At 43.4% G+C, this 21,223-nt stretch overlaps 1 protein-coding gene across 1 annotated transcript in view; it reads left to right on the top strand.

The window, feature by feature from the left end:
• The first annotated feature begins 20,547 nt into the window (after window positions 1-20,547).
• LOC126160151 (secretin receptor-like) overlaps window positions 20,548-21,223 on the top strand; it is a 166,406-nt gene continuing 165,730 nt past the window's right edge. Inside the window, exon 1 of the mRNA XM_049916888.1 lies at window positions 20,548-20,609. Coding sequence (XP_049772845.1) covers window positions 20,548-20,609 — 62 coding nt within the window. The remainder of the gene's footprint in view (window positions 20,610-21,223) is intronic.

Here is a 21,223-nt window from a genome sequence, read left to right as displayed (position 1 = left end):
AGTCTCATTAGAAATACGCGTCGCTGCACTTCCTGCAGCTGACATCAGGGCGGTATTCATTTGAATGTTTTTGACGAATCGGAAATCATTCAGTGCACTTTGAGTTTAACACTTCCAGTCCTATTAAATTAATAATTTACTGATTCTCTGCTCAAACGAATCCCGATCCATTCTGCTGGCAAAATGCGATCTGTGGAGAAACGAGATAAGTTCCTTGAGATGGCCATGATAAGTTACGGATATGACAGCGGAAACGAAGCCATAGCAGCAAAGCTTACTCTTAAGCACTGATATAATAGCTGCAGGACAACAAATTGCGTCGCTTGGATATGCTCCTCAGAACACGTTATGTCAACACCTATCTTGTCTCCAAACTGAACTATTTTGCACATGTCCTTCCCTTGACGGCTACGATGGCCAACAGATTTCAGGCAGCATATGGACATTTCGTAATCACCGGATTTGTTTTTAAAGTCCGATACGCCACCCTGACACTGCCGTAGCGGGCGGGCGGTATCGGTTTAATTCATGTCTATAACCGTGCCCGATCGCTTTATCTCAACAGTATGCGTCGCACGTGGACCTCTACCCACGCCACTCTGACGGGCACCCTGGTAGCGGAAGTGGCACCACACTCTCTGCCTCCACCGGTTTCTGTAGGACACATTTCACCGGCACTCACCCACATCAGCGAGTTCTTCATTGACTTCAGCTACTTATGGTCAGAACTTCCAACGACACGGATGCCCAGCACGAAAGACTATTATCGCCTCTATCAACAGCAGCAACCTGTAAATACGGTCGCCCACAGACCTCCTGAAGTTGCCTGGAACACGGTGTGGCGAGCGGTACACACACCTTTTCTTCCTAAGACGGCGCGTTCATTGTGGTACGTGGTTGTGAATGGTAAGTTCGATACTCGTCAGAGGCTACATTCCATACATCTGACGGACGACCCCTTGTGTCCGACATGCTCAGTCGTTGACTCGGATGCACTCTCTTTGACTTGTTCCGCGACCAGCGAGTGCTGGCTCCTGACCCAGCGCATGCTGGCACTACTCTTGCGGCGATTGCCAGAGTCTATCTCCCCTGATGATATATTGCGCCCCGACGGCGTATACTTTCCATCAACCAGGACGAACGCCGTTAACTGACTAAAAGGCATGGCAGTTAATACATATTTTGTGATGCTCCCAATGGCACACTCGACTTTTGGTCCCTGTCGATGACAACACAAGCAGCTTTCAGCCGCCACCCGAAATACAGAACCCGTTTCGCAAATTATTTAGGTTCATTATTTACGGATCCTCCGCTCACTGGGGCGTTCCGGGTATGAGACGCTGAAAATGAAGAAGAATATTGATCCTCTACGCACGGAATAGGGGGGAACCCGTCCAACAGACGAGAAGACGACTCGGACGCTCGACTACGGCTGTTGTAGGATCTTTTTTGTAATGAAACAAAAATAAATCCATAAATACAAAAAAAAATTAAACAATTTACACAAAATTAAAGAAATAAATAAATAAAACAACATAGACCAACCCACTACATCCCCTTCCTGATCCTTTGATCCTCGAACACGTTGCTTGGGCGTGGCGGCGGGCTGGGCAGGCTTCGGGTGTCGACCCCTGCCCTACCCGTCGTCTTGCTCCTGCAGCGTTTCCATTAAAAAAAAAAAGTATAGAGAGTCTGCCACGTAAGTAGGATATCCCGGGTTCGAGTCCCGATCGGCGCACACTTTTCGACTGTCCCCGTTGACGTATATCAACGCATGTATGCAGCTAAGCGTAGTGATTTCATTGTAACATATATTTTCCCTAGCTGTCGGAAATTACCGATGTGTTGTCAAGATGAAAGACCATCGAAGGGTGGGAGCGGATTATTTTTCATTTCCGTGGATCAGTTAAATATAAAAAAAGGTCGCAAGATGCCGATAATCATTAAATTTTGGGGCTGTTAAGTTCAAATTTCGGTTGCAGCCATGTCGTTGCGTTAGGATACTGTTTGCCCCCTGGCTCGTTGACGTAATGCCACAACATGTTACCTATCCGGAACGCTATGATGTCGTGCCGCGCCATGGCCGGAAGACATACGAACCATCATCACTGACACCCGCGGTAAAGTTGGCTTTTGGATTGTTTTTATTCGGAGGAGACCATACTAATGAGCTGCGTCCCCGTCTACGTAACCACGGAGAGACGTTCTACGAGGCCCATTCGCTTGTCGGTCCTAGAAGCTACCACTACGCTGATGGTCGTAGTGCTGAAGTTGCCACCTTTTTTATGCAGTATTAACTGGCTTTTATCTCCTTTAAAGCAGCGTTGTGTAGACTCTGTCCAATTTCAGTGAAGATGCTTCGCGATAGTATGTTCGTGGCTACTTCTGTCGTTTATATTACACTACGAGGTGCATTCAAGTTCTAAGGCCTCCGATTTTTTTTCTAATTAACTACTCACACGAAATCGATGAAACTGGCGTTACTTCTCGACGTGATCGCCCTGCAGACGTACACATTTTTCACAATGCTGACGCCATGATTCCATGGCAGCGGCGAAGGCTTCTTTAGGAGTCTGTTTTGACCACTGGAAAATCGCTGAGGCAGTAGCAGCACGGCTGGTGAATGTGCGGCCACGGAGAGTGTCTTTCATTGTTGGAAAAAGCCAAAAGTCACTAGGAGCCAGGTCAGGTGAGTATGGAGCATGAGGAATCACTTCAAAGTTGTTATCACGAAGAAACTGTTGCGTAACATTAGCTCGATGTGCAGGTGCGTTGTCTTGGTAAAACAGCACACGCGCAGCCCTTCCCAGACGTTTTTGTTGCAGTGCAGGAAGGAATTTGCTCTTCAAAACATTTTCGTAGGATGCATCTGTTACCGTAGTACGCTTTGGAACGCAATGGGTAAGGATTACGCCCTCGCTGTACCAGAATATGGACACCGTCATTTTTTCAGCACTGGCGGTTACCCGAAATATTTTTGGTGGCGGTGAATCTGTGTGCTTCCATTGAGCTGACTGGCGCTTTGTTTCTGGATTGAAAAATGGCATCCACGTCTCATCCATTGTCACAACAGACGAAAAGAATGTCCCATTCATGCTGTCGTTGCGGGTCAAAATTGCTTGGCAACATGCGACACGGGCAGCCATGTAGTCGTCCGTCACCATTCGTGGCACCCACCTGGATGACACTTTTCGCATTTTCAGGTCGTCATGCAGGGTTGTGTGCACAGAACCCACAGAAATGCCAACTCTGGAGGCGATCTGTTCAACAGTCATTCGGCAATTCCCCAAAACACTTCTCTCCACTTTCTCGATCATGTCGTCAGACCGGCTTGTGCGAGCCCGAGGTTGTTTCGGTTTGTTGTCACACGATGTTCTGCCTTCATTAAACTGTCGCACCCACGAACGCTCTTTCGACACATCCATAACTCCGTCACCACATGTCTCCTTCAACTGTCGATGAATTTCAATTGATTTCACACCACGCAAATTCAGAAAACGAATGATTGCACGCTGTTCAAGTAAGGAAAACGTCGCCATTTTAAGTATTTAAAACAGTTCTCATTCTCGCCGCTGGCGGAAAAATTCCATCTGCAATACGGTGCTGCCATCTCAGGAACGTATTGACAATGAACGCGGCCTCATTTTAAAACAATGCGCATGTTTCTACACTCCTGGATATGGAAAAAAGAACACATTGACACCGGTGTGTCAGACCCACCATACTTGCTCCGGACACTGCGAGAGGGCTGTACAAGCAATGATCACACGCACGGCACAGCGGACACACCAGGAACCGCGGTGTTGACCGTCGAATGGCGCTGGCTGCGCAGCATTTGTGCCCCGCCGCCGTCAGTGTCAGCCAGTTTGCCGTGGCATACGGAGCTCCATCGCAGTCTTTAACACTGGTAGCATGCCGCGACAGCGTGGACGTGAACCGTATGTGCAGTTGACGGACTTTGAGCGAGGGCGTATAGTGGGCATGCGGGAGGCCGGGTGGACGTTCAGCCGAATTGCTCAACACGTGGGGCGTGTGGTCTCCACAGTACATCGATGTTGTCGCCAGTGGTCGGCGGAAGGTGCACGTGCCCGTCAACCTGGGACCGGACCGCAGCGACGCACGGATGCACGCCAAGACCGTAGGATCCTACGCAGTGCCGTAGGGGACCGCACCGCCACTTCCCAGCAAATTAGGGACACTGTTGCTCCTGGGGTATCGGCGAGGACCATTCGCAAACGTCTCCATGAAGATGGGCTACGGTCCCGCACACCGTTAGGCCGTCTTCCGCTCACGCCCCAACATCGTGCAGCCCGCCTCCAGTGGTGTCGCGACAGGCGTGAATGGAGGGACGAATGGAGACGTGTCGTCTTCAGCGATGAGAGTCGCTTCTGCCTTGGTGCGAATGATGGTCGTATGTGTGTTTGGCGCCGTGCAGGTGAGCGCCACAATCAGGACTGCATACGACCGAGGCACACAGGGCCAACACCCGGCATCATGGTGTGGGGAGCGATCTCCTACACTAGCCGTACACCACTGGTGATCGTCGAGGGGACACTGAATAGTGCACGGTACATCCAAACCGTCATCGAACCCATCGTTCTACCATTCCTAGACCGGCAAGGGAACTTGCTGTTCCAACAGGACAATGCACGTCCGCATGTATCCCGTGCCACCCAACGTGCTCTAGAAGGTGTAAGACAACTACCCTGGCCAGCAAGATCTCCGGATCTGTCCCCCATTGAGCATGTTTGGGACTGCATGAAGCGTCGTCTCACGCAGTCTGCACGTCCAGCACGAACGCTGGTCCAACTGAGGCGCCAGGTGGAAATGGCATGGCAAGCCGTTCCACAGGACTACATCCAGCATCTCTACGATCGTCTCCATGGGAGAATAGCAGCCTGCATTGCTGCGAAAGGTGGATATACACTGTACTAGTGCCGACATTGTGCATGCTCTGTTGCCTGTGTCTATGTGCCCGTGGTTCTGTCAGTGTGATCATGTGATGTATCTGACCACAGGAATGTGTCAATAAAGTTTCCCCTTCCTGGGACAATGAATTCACGGTGTTCTTATTTCAATTTCCAGGAGTGTATCTCTTTCCAGTCCGGAGAAAAAATTCGGAGGCCTTAGAACTTGAATGCACCTCGTATTAAGCCACTTGCATTGCGAACCTCCAGTACCATGATTACATCGGTACTAACGTGTAAGCTTTGCTGCAGTGGCTTCGTTTCCGCTGTCGTATCCGTAACTTATCATGGCCATCTCAAGGGACTTCTCCACAACCGCTCTCTAGGAAATGGATGATTTATCCTTTGTGTTTCATAGTTTTTCTATGTATTTCTTTCCTCTGTGTAACAAGACTACCGTGCATTTATTCTGTTTCGGACGAACAATACATTGATTTGATTTTTGCAATATTGCTGTCTGTTACTTGTCTGTAGCTTTTCCCCCTGTGCTTCATTCTTTATATAATTAGCTCTGACAATCGAAACACTTTCACTAAGTGAACAGATCCGATGCCTCTGCGATCTGTGGACAGATTTTCAGATGACAATTCTATTATAAACTTACAGGAGAGACCGTAACAGGCAGGACAGCTAATTCAGTCATTCATTTCCTCCTAAAATCATGTACATACTGTAGGAGCATGTACTTAAGACTATATATTGTCTATGATTTCATACACAGGTGATTGTGGGAATCATACACAGCAACGCATTGTACGAATCGTGATATACTCACTGTGCTTTCCATGAAGAAACATTCAACGTATTATTGTTTGCTGCTGAAGATGGACATCTGGCCGCAGACCAATCTGGCGTACTTGTTAGTGAATAAAATCATATGCAGCACTTGTCGATTTACGATCGACAAGCTTCAGAGAAGAACATACGAAAAAATAAAAGTGCGAGTTACGCTTCAGCATCATTTTAAAGAGAGTTTAGAACGTACTGAAAATTTGGAAGAAATGAAACATATTGGATTTGATGTCCTGTAGACATAGTGTTCATTAGAGGCAGATCACTGGTTCGAATGGATAACGATGGGTGCGGAAGGGAACAAATGGGAAACACCTGAAATGATACAATGAAATTAAGAAAATCAGCCTTGAGTTGCCAGGTAAAATTTTATTGGTTTATCTAGGTTTCGATGCCAATAATGGTACCTTCTTCAGAACAAAAGTTAAATTATTTTAAGGGCCAAATGTTGGTCATATTACAGAATAAACGTGTGACCTCAGAATAATTTAGTTTTTGTTCTGAAGAAGATACCATTATTGGCATCCAAACCTAGGTAAACTAATAAAATTTTACCTTGCAACTGTAGGCTGATTTTCTTCGTTTCTGAACAATTCAAAGGTGATGAAGAGCTGCACTATGTTTAAGATTTGATACAATGAAATATAAGGGAATCTTAATTTGGATGACGAAACGGTGATTTGATTCTCGCTCCTCTCTAATTCAAGTGTGGTTATTTAACAACCGCGTCATACCGCCTGATAATTGAAAGTTGTCTCACACGCTGATATCTTCAAGCCTAAGTTGAAAGTTTTGTCTTAGCAGAGTGGTATCACGTGCTTTATTGTGACCAAAGAATTTGAAACTAATTATATGCTTTGTGGAGTAACGAATGAAGAAAAGAGCTTTTCTAGGATGCACGTTTTCTGTGAAAATAGTCTGTGTGTGGCTTCATAAGTAGATAATAAAAATGATACATATGATTAGCGTCACATCTTGTAGATATCCATTCGTGAAAATAAGTTTCTTATACTATTATATCCGACCAGATTATGATTTTAATATTTTATAATGTGTTTTACAAATCCAATGATGGCAATTCAGATTCGCCGAAACAGGTCATCGTAAATAAAATTATATCTAGTGATCTTGGTTGTTGAAACTTTTACTTCTGTACTTCATAATAACTTGACGTTGAAGTTTTAAGTTGTTTTACGGCTATTAGCGTGGGTATTTGGATATGACTGATGTTACTGTTATTAGGTGAAGCATATTTAATTTATGAAATATTATTCTCGGGATTTTTATCTGTTATCTTGTCCAGACATGGATTTCCCCCCTTACAAAAATGTGGTATATGGCCTTCGTCTTCTCCATTATGCTACTTTGTGTTACGCCGTTTGCATAGTGAGCACCCGGTACCATGATTACATCAATGCTGGCGTGTAAAATTTGCTGCGCTGCCCCCGTTTTCGCTATAGTATCCGTAACTTATCATGGTACTCAAAGAGCTTATCCACATACGCATAAATATATTATCGTAATTATTGTTATCAAATATTGTTATTTGGTTTACTCTACTTTTAATTACTTTATTTAGTTTTCGTTCTACGATTACGTGATAATATTAGAGAGTTCGTATTGTGTGATACATAAAAATCTTCTTAGAAGATAACATGTTCATTGCATTGAACGTATTTTTTTATTCGTCCTCATCGGTCGTCAGCAAAACAATAAAATTTATTAAACACTATGAATGGTTTTTGGTGATTTGCGCCTCGTTATGACCGACTAATTTAAAATGAACTGTTTATATTTTGAAATTACGAATAAAGAAACCAGATGTAGTATTCAAGTTTTCTTTAAAATCAGTCTGGCTGTGGACTCATAATTACAAAATAAATCATCTTGACCGTGAATTTTTCCATTATCGTACAGTCGTTAGTGTAGATATCCGGAAATTTTAATAAAACTATAAAAAAATTAATTACGAGAGCATATCATTCTGCATTTATAGACTGACTCAGACAAGTAAAACTTTAAATTATCATCTAAAATTAAGAACTGTTTTTAAGCAATTAGTGCGATTATTTCTGCGCACTATCCCAACTAAAACTCCTTTGGACGTCTAATCTCTCATCTAAAAATATTACACCGTAGAAAAAATCATTTTGGGAAACCTACTGGAAAAGATATTGCTGCTGGATAGAGCCTCATCCATCGTTGCCTTGCATAGCTTGCTGCTTGGGTAGCGGGATGTTGCTGATCAATTCGGTCACGCGATCGGCGGACATATGATCGCTGCTTGCAAGCAATCACTTACGGGACACTAGCTGCCTAAACATGCCTGGGGAACAGCCCTGAGGCGCCGAAGGCGGTAGTCGACTTCAAGGCGTCTAAGACACCGGGCCAAGGAATACATGTGAGTAGACACGAACACCTGGTGCATCCTGCATTCTGAGGTAGCTCTTTTGTGACTGTGGAAGGCTATTTCTATGTATTTTAAGTAGAAAAAATCCAAGACAACTCGCATTCACATGTGCTCTGTGTTCCTAAGAAATAAATCTCTTTGAATGCCAGAAGGTGGTATGTAAGGTGGGTACTGTACAGAAACAAATTTAAAAACTGAAGTACAGCCTTAAGTGAAGACTTTTTTCCAACCGCTGTTAATCAAAATTAATGAAATAACACAAGCATTTGTAGGAAGAATAGTTACAGGTCAAACAATGAAACTGTTGCTTTTATTTCAGAGTTTTATTCAGTGTTCAGATGGTCGGTCACAAGTAATACATTCAATAAGATTTACGACGTAATATGGCAGTGAATTAGCTACACGGCGCAACACAAATGAAGAATCATTTTTTAGGCACCCCCATTGTGACGCATAAGTTTGACACTAGGCTCAAAGTTGCTTACAACCTTCCTCTGTAATGGTGGGAAAGCGTGGTGCTCTGTAACTCACGCTTGCGATCGTCGAGACATAGGAAAATGGAGGCCGCAGTTCAGAAATTCGAGGGAGCTGTAAGGTGGCTTAATGACGTCACGTTGGCACCAGGCTTCACCACAATTCTGCCCAAAATAATCGGGGGCGTGTCAAACAATGGCAAACGATGGCAAACACCATCTGTCATCAACATTTCACCAACTGTTACGACGCCTCTGCGATTGTTGTTGTTGTGGTCTTCAGTTCAGAGACTGTTTTGATGCAGCTTTCCGTGCTACTCTTCTTCGTCTCCCAGTACCTACTGCAACCTACATAGTTCTGAATCAGTTTAGTGTATTCATCTCTGGGTCTCCCTCTACGAATTTTACCCTCCACGTTGCCCTCCAATTCTAAATTGGTGATCCCTTGATGCCTCAGAATATGTCCCACTAACCGATCCCTTCTTCCAGTCAAGTTGTGCCACAAATTTCTCTTCTCCCCGATTATGTTCAGTACCTCGTCATTAGGATATGTGATCTACCCATCTAATCTTCAGCATTCTTCTGTAGCACCACATTTCGAAAGCTTCTATTCTCTTCTTGTCCAAACTATTTATCGTCCAAGTTTCACTTCCATACATGGCTACATTCCATACAAATACTTTCAGAAGCAACTTCCTCACACTTAAATCTATACTCGTTGTTAACAAATTTCTCTTCTTCAGAAACACATTCCTTGCCATTGCCAGTCTGCATTTTATGTCCTCTCTACTTGACCATCATCAGTTATTTTGCTCCCCAAACAGCAAAATTCATTTACTACTTTAAGCGTCTCATTTTCTAATCTAATTTCCTCAGCATCGTCCGATTTAATTCGACTACATCCCCTTGTCCTCGTTTTGCTTTTGTTGATGTTCATCTTATACCCTCCTTTCAAGACACTGTCAATTCCGTTCAGCTGCTCTTCCAGGTCCTTTGCTGCTCTGACAGAATTACAATGTCATCGACGAACTTCAGAGTTATTATTTCTTCTCCATGCATTTTAATTCCTACTCCGAATTTTTCATCTGTTTCCTTTACTGCTTGCTCAATATACAGATTGAATAATATCGGGGAGAGGCTACAACCCTGTCTCACTCCCTTCCCATCCACTGCTTCCCTTTCATGCCCTCGACTCTTGTAAGTGCCATCTGGTTTGTGTACAAATTGTAAATAGCCTTATGCTCCCTTTATTTTACCCCTGCTACCATTAGATTTTGAAAGAGAGTGTTCCAGACAACATTTTCAAAAGCTTTCTCTAAGTCTATAAATGCTAGATACGTAGGTTTGTCTTTCGTTAATCTATTTTATAACATAAGTCGTAGGGTCAGTATTGCTTCAGGTGTTCCAACATTTCCACGGAATCCAAACTGATCTTCCCCAAGGTCGGCTTCTACCGGTTTTTCCATTCTTCTGTAAGGAATTCGTGTTAGTATTTTGCAGCCGTGACATATTAAACTGATAGTTCGGTAATTTTCACATCTGTCAACACCTGCTTTCTTTGGGATTGAAATTATTATATTCTTCTTGAAGTCTGAGGGTATTTGGCCTGTCTCATACATCGTGCTCACCAGATGATATAGTTTTGTCTGGACTGGCTCTCCCAAGTCTATCAGTAGTTCTATGGATTGTTGTCTATTCCCGGGGCCTTGTTTCGACTTAGGTCTTTCAGTGCTCGGTCAAACTCTTGACGCAGTATCATCTCTCCCATTTCATCTTCATCTACATCCTCTTCCATTTCCACTATATTGCCCTCAAGAACATCGCCCTTGTATAGACCATCTATATATACCTTCCACTTTTTTGCTTTCCCTTCTTTGGTTAGAAATGGGTTTCCATCTGAGCTGTTGATATTCATGCAAGTGTTTCTCTTTCCTCCAAAGGTCTCTTTAATTTTTCTGTAGGCAGTATCTAACTTACCCCTAGTGATATACGCCTCAACATTTTACATTTGTCCTCTAACCATGCCTGCTTAGCGATTTTGCATTTCCTGTCGATCTTATTTTTGAGACTCTTGTATTCCTTTTTGTCTGCTTCATTCACTGCATTTTGGTATTTTCTCCTTCCATCAATTAAATGCAATATCTCTTCTGTTACCCAAGAATTTATATTAGCCCTCGTCTTTTTACCTACTCCTCTGCTGCCTTCACTATTTCATCTCTCAAAGCTAAACATTCTTCTTCTACTGTATTTCTTTCCCCCATTCTTGTCAGTCGTTCCCTTACGCTCTCCCTGAAACTCTGTAAACCTCTGGTTTAGTCAATTTATCCAGGTCCCATCTCCTTAAATTCCCACCTTTTTGCAGTTTATTGAGTTTTAATCTACAATTCATAACCAATAGATTGTGGTCAGAGCCCACATCTGCCCCTGGAACTGCCTTACAATTTAAAATCTGGTTCCTAAATAGCTGTATTACCATTATATAATCAATATGAAACCTTCAAGTATCTCCGGGCTTCTTCCATGTATACAACCTTCTTTCATATTTCTTGAACCAAACGTTAGCTATGATTAAATTGTGCTCTTTGCGATAGGAGGTCAGAATCACGACACTCATCGTTGAAGTGGTACGGTTTCCTTATTGGCTCCCGAGAACAACATTTCAGACACATCGCCGCTCAGAATCTACACGAAAAGGACTTAAGGTGTGGCGTAACGGGCGTCAATGAAACAACCTCTTCCCTTGGGGCGATGATTCCCAAACAGTTCACCGTCAAGAACGACAGTTCGCATTGCGATGACCAACTGGGCGACGTTCTTGACAACGTCCTACACCGATGCCATCCCCTGAGTATTCCGACGATAAAGTAAGGACATCGGGGTGCTGCGGCCCCATTGAACGTAATCTGATACCTTTCGTGTGTAGTGCGACCGCAGTTAATGTTCTGTTACACGGGGTACAGTTCAAAACCATCCACGATATACACACATCAAAAAGAGTTTAGCATCACCTCGGTTCCCTGCACTCCTGAAAACATACGTTGGCCTTGGATATTGTATCACAAAATTGACTGTTCAGAGATGCTACTAAACCCGCCCTAAGATGTAAACAACTATGCATGAGCAGCGCGTATCAGTCGGAGTGGGTCCGACAATCGATCAGTTTCAGTCATTCCTCCAGGAAGGAGGTACACGGCTCGGGTTGTCTGTAAATCAACCATGCTTAGACACTCAACACCGCGGTTCCATCGCGTCCGCGTTGCTACTTTATGCCAGGAAGGGCTCTCAACAAGGGAAGTGCCCAGGCGCCTAGGAGTGAACTAAAGCGATGTTGTTCGGACATGGAGGAGATACAGAGAGACAGGAACTGCCGATGACATGACTCGCTCAGGCCGCTCAGGGGTACTACTGCAGTTGATGACCATTACCTACGGATTATGGCTCGGAAGATCCCTGACAACAACGCCACCATGTTGAATAATGCTTTTCGTGCAGCCACAGGACGTCGTGTTACGACTCCAATTGTGCGCAATAGGCTGCGTGATATGCAACTTCACTCCCGACATTCATGGCCAGGTCCATCTTTGCATTCATGACACGATGCAGCGCGATGCAAATGGGCCCAACAACTTGCCGAATGAACCGCTCCGGACTGGCATCACGTTCTCATCACCGATGAGTGTTGCATATGCCTTCAACCAGATAATCGTCGGAGACGTGTTTGGAGGCAACCCCATCAGGCTAAAGGGTTAAACAAATTGTCCAGCGAGTGCAGCAAGGTGTACGTTCCCTGCTGTTTTGGGGTGGCATTATGTGGGCCCGACGTACGCAGCTGGAGGTCATGCAAGGCGCCGTAACGGCTGTACTATACGTGAATGCCATCTTCCGACCGATAGTGCAATCATATCGCCAGCTTACTGGCCAGACATTCGTCTTCATGGACGACAATTCGCGCTTAATCTTGTGAATTACTGCCTTCAGGATAACGACATCGCTCGAGTAGAGTAGCCAGCATGTTCTCCAGACATGAACCCTATGGAACATGCCTGGGATAGATTGAAAAGGGCTGTTTGTAGACGACGTGACCCACCAATCACTCTAAGGTATTTACGCCGAATCGCCGTTGAGGAGTGGAACAATCTGGACGAACAGTGCCTTGATGAACTTGTGGATGGTTTGCCACGACGAATACAGGCATGCCTCAATGCAAGAGGATGTGCTTCTGGGTATTAGAGGTACCGGTGTGTACAGCAGTCTGGACCACCACCTCTGAAGGTCTCGCTGTATAGTCGTACAACTAGCAGTGTGTGGTTTTCATGAGCAGTAAAAAGGTGGAAAATGATGTTTATGTTGATATCTATTCCAATTATCTATACAGGTTCCGGAACTCTCGGAACCGATCGATGCAAAACTTTTTTTGATGTGTGTATAAACATGACCCGAGACAGCAAAGGGTTATTTCTTTTCTGCTCAGCTGTACGGAGCCCTATTGTGGCGCGATCAGGGGGACATGCAACATTACCTCGTGTGGGAATAAAGCGGTAAACCGAGCGAGATGGCGCAGTGGTTAGACACTGGACTCGCATTCGGAAGGACGACGGTTCAATCCCGCGTCCGGCCATCCTGATTTAGGTTTTCCGTGATTTCCCTAAATCACTCCAGGCAAATGCCGGGATGGTTCCTCTGAAAGGGCACGGCCGACTTCCTTCCCCATCCTTCCCTAATCCGATGAGACCGATGACCACGCTGTCTGGTCTCCTTCCCCAAACCAACCAACCAACCAACCAATAAAGCGGTAAGAGGTCGCTCTAAGTGCCCACGCCTGGAGTTCCGCAACACCCTCGATGCCACTCACGCACCTTTGATGAGTATTTTAAAAATATGCGTCTCAGAAACTTCAGACACAAATTCGGCCTCGCTGCTGCTCCCACTCCTGACAGCTGGACAACACTACGTGGTGCCTACCTTCAGCAGCCGCGAGGCCGAATTTGTGCCGGAGTTTGTGCAGCAGTGTCGACCATTGCGAATTTTTGGGAATCAACGCCACAAGGGAAGAGGTGGTTTCATTTACGCCTTTTGTGCCATCACCTGAGGCCTTTTTGTGTCGATTCTGGACGGCGGTCCGTCCGAAATATTTTCCTCGGCACGCATAAGAAAACCGCATGATTTCAACGACAGGTGTCGCGGTTCTGACCACCATCGCAGAAGCGTAGAAATAAGCGGCGAAATATGGGTAAGAGCTGTGACGACCTTCCCACCTTGTGGTACGTCCAGGGCGTTGGGCAGAACTGTGGTGGAATTTGGCGCCAATACATCATTAATCTACCTTAAAGCTCACATGAATGTTTTCAGGCAGGTTGCAGAAACGTTAAAGGCTATTACGGATAAAATCAGAGTTCGAAGCTACAGCCGACAGATGTGGCCGAGCGGTTCTTGGCGCTTCAGTCTGGAACCATGCGACCGCTACAGTCGCAGGTTCGAATCCTGCCTCGGGCATTGATGTGTATGATGTCCTTAGGTTAGTTAGGTTTAAGTAGTTCTAAGCTCTAGGGGACTGATGACCTCAGACTTTAAGTCCCATAGTGCTCCGAGCCATTTGAACCATTTCGAAGCTACAAGGATACTTTTCTCAAGAAATCAAAAGTTTAATTGCACACTAATACTTCACGTTTGGCTCTAGGAGCAAATGAGTGTGAAAGGACTCCTTTCTGCCAAAAACTAGTTCGTGAGAAACATAGCTTTTGCTACTCTGGAAAGGGAAGAATGGAACGAATTGGAGAAAACAATCCCAGCAAGCGTAAAACAAGTTTGCAGTGCAGGCTTTCAGTGTTGCTACTCGTTATAGTGAGATTAGTGTCAGCCACTGCTGCACCTCTTTCTGTATGCCCATATCATTTGAAAGACTTTAACACGAGAACAAAAATTAAGATTTAAATCCCCATAGACAATGGCGGTTCTTAAAGACGGAACACAATCTCGTATTGGACAAAGGTAGCTCAGAGAATTGGCTATTGTTTTGTCCAGTGAACGATCCTGATAGACCTCTTACAATGGATATGTAAACATGGGAGACCTAATTAATGCAACTTTATTTCCATAAGAAGGTATAAAAATTGAGCACAGCTGATCCTTGTTAGACTGAGAACTGACAAAAATACACTGAATTCTCAGTAGTGACCACTCGACCAAGCAAATGCTAAAGGCATGTACGAACTGTGCTTAGGGAAGAAGGAAATGCTAGGAACGAGTAACATTAGTAAGGTGAAAAATTAAGGTAATTTCAAAACTAATAGGTATAGTGACGAAAGAAACTTGGGCAAGGGATAGTCGAGAAACCTAAAAAAAAAAAGACTGTATGTTGAAGTGAAGCTTTCAACTAAATGAGATGGGCGAGTGTTAATATTGGCAGTGGAGAGCAAAAATATTGCACAGTGCAGAGGAAGGAAGGTATAGACGCAAATAAGGCACTGAAAGCAAAGCCAGGTGAGACAGACGAACGGTTGTTCACCAGGAACATAAAAGGAAAAGAAAGTAAGAGAAAACGTTCAGCGTTTTTGTTCTCGTTAACGTCAACGTCACAGAAGACAGAGTAGCAGGCGGGAGTTTGGCTGCCGAGGAATAGCTCATTTGTTGGTGAGGTCATAGAACTGATTCGCAGAAACTTGAAAGACCAGAACTTGCCTCTACATCTTTATTTTACGGTGCCCGTAACTGTAAGTTTAGACAGAACAGACTTTTTATTGTGCTCTGAACTGTCGATACATAGATTTCTGAAGTACTGTGGTAATTTACATCCTTAATCTGATTGTTCAATTATTTCAAACAGGTTGCTGTGAAATCTACAACGTCTTTTTCCGAGTGTTGGGCAACTAAGATTTGCTCTCTCCCATTAGTCAGAGAAGTCTGCTGCGTCTCCAACCACACTTGTTTGTGTATGTTCTGTTTCCCTTATTAGACATATCTCATATGAGTACTGTCACGTGAGTACTATGCAACAACGGAACGTAAAAGGATATTAAAGGCTGTCTATTTTTAGACAATTTTATCGTTCAATAGTATTTATGCCACTTAATTTATCTGCGAGTGATCATTCAAAGTAATGTGTTTACATATTGTTAAAATTATTTAGACAGGGTGTTAGGGGTATAAGTGCCGATAGTCCTAGTGATGAATCTGATCTGGACGTTGTACTGAAGAACATTACATCAGTTTTTACTTCACTTGCAAACTGATAATGATAGCTGCAACGAGTGGTATGTATTTAGGTTGGTTAGTAAGATTGCAGTCAACGTTTTTGTTAAAATATTAATTTTTAACATGTACATTAATTATTCTAGTACAATGTCCTGAGTCACTCAGAGTGTCTTCTTTACCTGAAGATGATTGCATTCGTCCGTTCTGCTGCGTTCTACCAGTCACGAAATTTTCAATCATTCGCAAAATTAGTGACCTACCTCTTACAAACGTATTAAGTTTAATAAACGTAGATGTGACACTCCTTAAAAAGCTGTAAGATAGTTTAGAAACACCGAATCCAACTTGTTACCTCCATCCATGACATTTACATCGTCGCCTGTGGGGTAGGGTTTAACACAATGAATGTTCTGGGGAGCTTTGATGACTTACTTGGATGAGTCTGTATAGCTCCTGATGGGTCATTATGTTTGAACTCGACGTACGTTTTACAGTGTGATCCAAATATAAGGTAATTAATAAATTAAATTTTCAGTTTTATTGGTAGTTACCTCCTGTAGTATGGAACCATTTGTTAACAACGCACTCTCTCTGGCGATGGTTGTTGTATAACAGAAACCGGTAATCAACTGTAAACTTGAAATGAGTTCGGTTTGGGGTGAAATTTTATATTAAGTACAATCGCTGACGTTCTAGTAATATGTCAAAAAATCAAAGTGTACGTGAGAAGTGCATGGTAGCAAATTTGTGAATAACAACTGCTGCATCATTTATAGATGGGTCTCATCTGTGATCTTCCTCAGTCGATATGCCAAGCTCCTGGGAAATGGCCGTCATGTGTACACGCCTATCTCCTTTCACCATTTCCTCCACGCGGGAAATGTCGTTAGTCAGCGACGAATGCGGCCTCCCCTACTGTTCATTGTCATGCATGACCCACGGCCTTTGTCGACCTCACAACACCTCCACACAATTCTCGAAGCTTGACAGTTTTCCCCATAGGTGGGCTGCATTTCCCTGTAGATCTCGATGGGCGTCCGTCACGTGCTCCATAGAAAACGAATCACACTTTGTTGCTCTAGCGCATTGAACGTGTGTAACACAGCCGCCATCTTTAACAACTGACAGCAGCGCTGTGCAGCGGAGCTACCGCAGATAAGACCGACACGAGCCAAGTAAGGTCCAGCTCCGGGAATGGATGTGTTGATTTCGCACTTATAGCCGGAATTTGCCTAAAAAAATAGGAGCAAATACTTTTTAATTGACTCTCCTAATACAGTCAATAACGGCATATTCGTCGGACGTTCTTAAAACGAAAATTCACCTATGCTGATAAAGGTGTCAGAGCTACTCCTGAGCGTTAGGTCTCTTCTGAGTTCAGACACTGCAGTGTATTTTAGCCTGTAACCTGTAACCAGATCAGAGAGGTGAAACATGAAGTCGTGACAGAGCTCTGATTCAGTCACAGTCGCCATTCTCTCACGAGCAATAACGCTTACGTTCATGAAGGTTTCCCAGAGAATGGTAGTCTATTTTTAGCGCTGAGTTACAGCTAGGACATTTTTCGACAGGGCAGTTGTGATTTGGGGTAAAACATCTCTCCGCATTGGTGTAGTTTCAAATCTTCCTCATGACATCTCGTAACGGGGAAATATGTTGTCATAAATTTAGTGCTTTGTAAAACTTGAAGTATAAAGTAGTGCATCTTTATGCTTAAATACATATGTTCATTTTAGATAATAAGCAGGAGTTAACAGGCCATAGATAGATGTAGGAATGTGACAAATATGTGCATAAGTTTTGCGACATGTGAGAGGAAAAAGATCCATTAGAGGTGCCAATTCGAAATTCTAAAATTTATAATGGAATTAAAGTATAGCTTATTAAATTACAAACACAATCACCTACTTCAGTCGCTCATTCAGATAGTTGTTTAAACAAATAACATTAAATTTTTCAGTATTTCCCTAGTACGACTTCATCTACAGTTATTCAGTAGATATGGAATGATTGATATGCACATATATTTTTTATCATCATTTCCCGTTTTTACTTTGTACCGTATTTCATAATTTTTATTTTGGCTAGCAATAGAGCATTGCACCAAATGTCAAAGATTTTCTGCAAGAATAATTACGATAGCCTTTTTACATCTATTGAAAAAGCTTTCTTTGTGGGGACAGGAGATGTGTTTTTAGGTCTTTAAGTGTCAAACTAGCTTGAGATCCCAGGTAGGGGTGTGTGATTATTTCACGCTAATAAGGAGGCATAACTTCAAGGGCCTTACTGGAGGCATGGAGCCACAAATATTTTGAGAATTTGATAAAGGTACCGTTGTGGTGTTGTTGTGGTCTCCCTACTGCAGCCTACATACTTCTGAATCTGCTTAGTGTATTCATCTCTTGGTCTCCCTCTACGATATTTACCCTCCACGCTCACCTCCAGTACTAAATCGGTGACCCCTTGATGCCTCAGAACATGTCCTACCAACCGATCCCTTCTTCTAGTCAAGTAGTGTCACAAACTCCTCTTCTCCCCAATCCCATTCAGTACCTCCTCATTAGTTATGTGATCTACCCATCTAATCTTCAGCATTCTTCTGCAGCACCAAATTTCGAAAGCTTCTATTCTCTTCTTGTCAAAACTATTTATCGTCCATGTTTCACTTCCATATATGGCTACACTCCATACAAATACTTTCAGAAACGACTTCCTGACACTTAAATCAATCAATACTCGATATTAACAAATTTCTCTTCTTCAGAAACGCTTTCCTTGCCATTGCCAGTCTACATTTTATATCCTCTCTACTTCGACCATCATCAGTTATTTTGCTCCTCAAAAAGCAAAACTCCTTTACTACCTTAAGTGTCTCATTTCCTAATCTAATTCCCTCAGCATCACCCGACTTAATTCGACTACATTCCATTATTCTCGTTTTGCTTTTGTTGATGTTCATCTTATATCCTCCTTTCAAGACACTGTCCATTCCGTTCAACTGCTCTTCGAAGTCCTTTGCTGTCTCTGACAGAATTACAATGTCATCAGCGAACCTCAAAGTTTTTATTCCTTCTCCATGGATTTTAATACCTACTCCGAATTTTTCTTTTGTTTCCTTCATTGCTTGCTCAATATACAGATTGAATAACATCGGGGAGAGGCTACAGCCCTGTCTCACTCCCTTCCCAACCACTGCTTCCCTTTCATGTCCCTCAACTCTTAGAACTACCATCTGGTTTCTGTACAATTTGTAAATAGCCTTTCGCTCCCTGTATTTTACGCCTGCCACCTTTAGGATTTGAAAGAGAGTATTCCAGTCAACATTATCAAAAGCTTTCTCTAAGTCCACAAATGCTAGAAACGTAGGTTTGACTTTCCTTAATCTTTCTTCTAAGATAAGTCGTAGAGTCAGTATTGCCTCACGTGTTCCAACATTTTTACGTACTCAACTATATGCAGGTGATGCGTGGCTGTTTTGCAGTATTTCATGGTACTAAAAATGAAAATTGAGCGTGAAAGCCTGTTATGAAATGCCTCTTACATTTCCAGTTTGTTTGCGGCTATGAAAGATAGTAATTTTCGATCAGGAAACGCCAATATTCAGTATAACTTTTCGGCATAACTGATCCCTTGAGGTCCAGTTGTACATATCTGCCCCTCTAAAATATTTCATACAGCTAAAACTTCCTAAATACTCGTCTTCTATGAGAAACCCTTACAGGCCATAAACCAAATATTCAATAGGGTATCACAAAAACAGGGTAAAGGAAGGTGTCTTGAAGGAGTCGCATCTGTGAAACAAAAAAAAATTATTAATGCAAATGATGATGACACCGAAGAAAGCTGCAACAAATTCACAGGTTTGTTTATCGTTTCTATTGAATGGAAAGTTGTTTACAACCATTCAACTATGAAAATTGTTTGAGGTACCACATCTTTACTTTCGTCAGCGACGTCGTGTGCACCGACACCCCCCCCCCCCCCCCCCCCCCTGAAAACACTTCAGATATAGCGATAGGCGTCGGGCAGGACTTCGCTGTGATAATATCGACATTTAGATATAGTCTGCTCAGGTTAGGACAGATCGATGGTGTCGTCAGGTTGCAGCAAGTCCGAATGGGCAAATCTGGTGGATTAGCGGATCCATATGGTGCTGTGATGACGTATTTGGAGAAATCCGACGAGGTCATAGGTAAGCTTTGGGACTCATTAACACCTTTACGACGCAAGCAATCTTACTATGAGTGGCGTAGGCTACTTCTTGTAGCACCGTCTGTTCCTCCGTTCCCCTTACCAGTTCAATTAAAGGTTGTTATATCGGAAAACCGACTCCCGAGGACCGTCTGTAAGAGCTATAATTTTTCAGCTTTCTCATCGAGTTTCTTTCACGATATGTAAGTGGTAGAAATGAATATATTTCAAGACTTTAGGGAAGGAAGCACTCTCGAAATTTCAGCAACAAACAACACAGTGATGTACAACTCCTCTCTTGTAGCGTCTGCCACTGTAGTCTCTTCAGCATCTCTAAAACGCTCTGGCGGTGACTAAACGATCCCATGTCGACCGTTCGGCTCTTCGTTGGGTTTTACCTAGTCTTTGTTGTTTCAGTCTTCTAGGTTCCAAACTACGGAAGGGTTTCCAATAACCGGTCGAACAAGTGTTTTATAAGGTACCTCTGTCGAGAATGAGCCACATTTCTTGACAGATCTCTAGCATGGCCGGGATGAAGTGCGTCCGCAGCTTTATCTTTAATAATATAAATCGTGGAATACCGCGGTAAGTGGCATTAGGAAGACTCCTTTAGTTGTTGACTTGCGGCAGTTCTCAAACCATCCGCCTTCGTAGGTGACGAATGCATTCATACAGTATGTATCTCATTTCGTTATGATTCTCCCAATGAATCTAAGTGTGGCATCTGCTTTTCCCACTATCTGTTTAGGTTTTCCGAAATTTCTTCACCAAAGAAGACGAAGCACATTTTCCAGAATTCGAATCAAGAGCAACTACTTAAAAGTAGATATCGGTGTAGCGAAACAACTTAAATGACTTAATAGAGGCAAGGCCTCAGGTCCAGATTATAAAATAGTCAGGTTCCTTTTAGAGTTTGGTGATGCAATAGGTCCATACTTGGCAGTGATATACAATACCTCGCTCGTCGAAAGATCCGTACCTAAGGACAGGAAAGTTGCACCAAGAAAGGAAATAGGAGTAATTCGCTGAATCAAAGACCCACATCACTATTGTTGATTTGCAGAAGGAATTTGGAACATATACTGTTCTCGAACAGTGTGAATTACCTCGAGGAAAACGGTTTATTGACAAATAATGAACAAGGAGTCGGAGAATAACGTTCTTCTCAAACACACCTACCTCTTTATTCTCATGAAGCA

This window comes from Schistocerca cancellata, chromosome 2, assembly GCF_023864275.1.
Source record: "Schistocerca cancellata isolate TAMUIC-IGC-003103 chromosome 2, iqSchCanc2.1, whole genome shotgun sequence".
NCBI lineage: Eukaryota > Metazoa > Arthropoda > Insecta > Orthoptera > Acrididae > Schistocerca > Schistocerca cancellata.
This window is presented reverse-complemented; position numbering and strand designations above follow the sequence as displayed.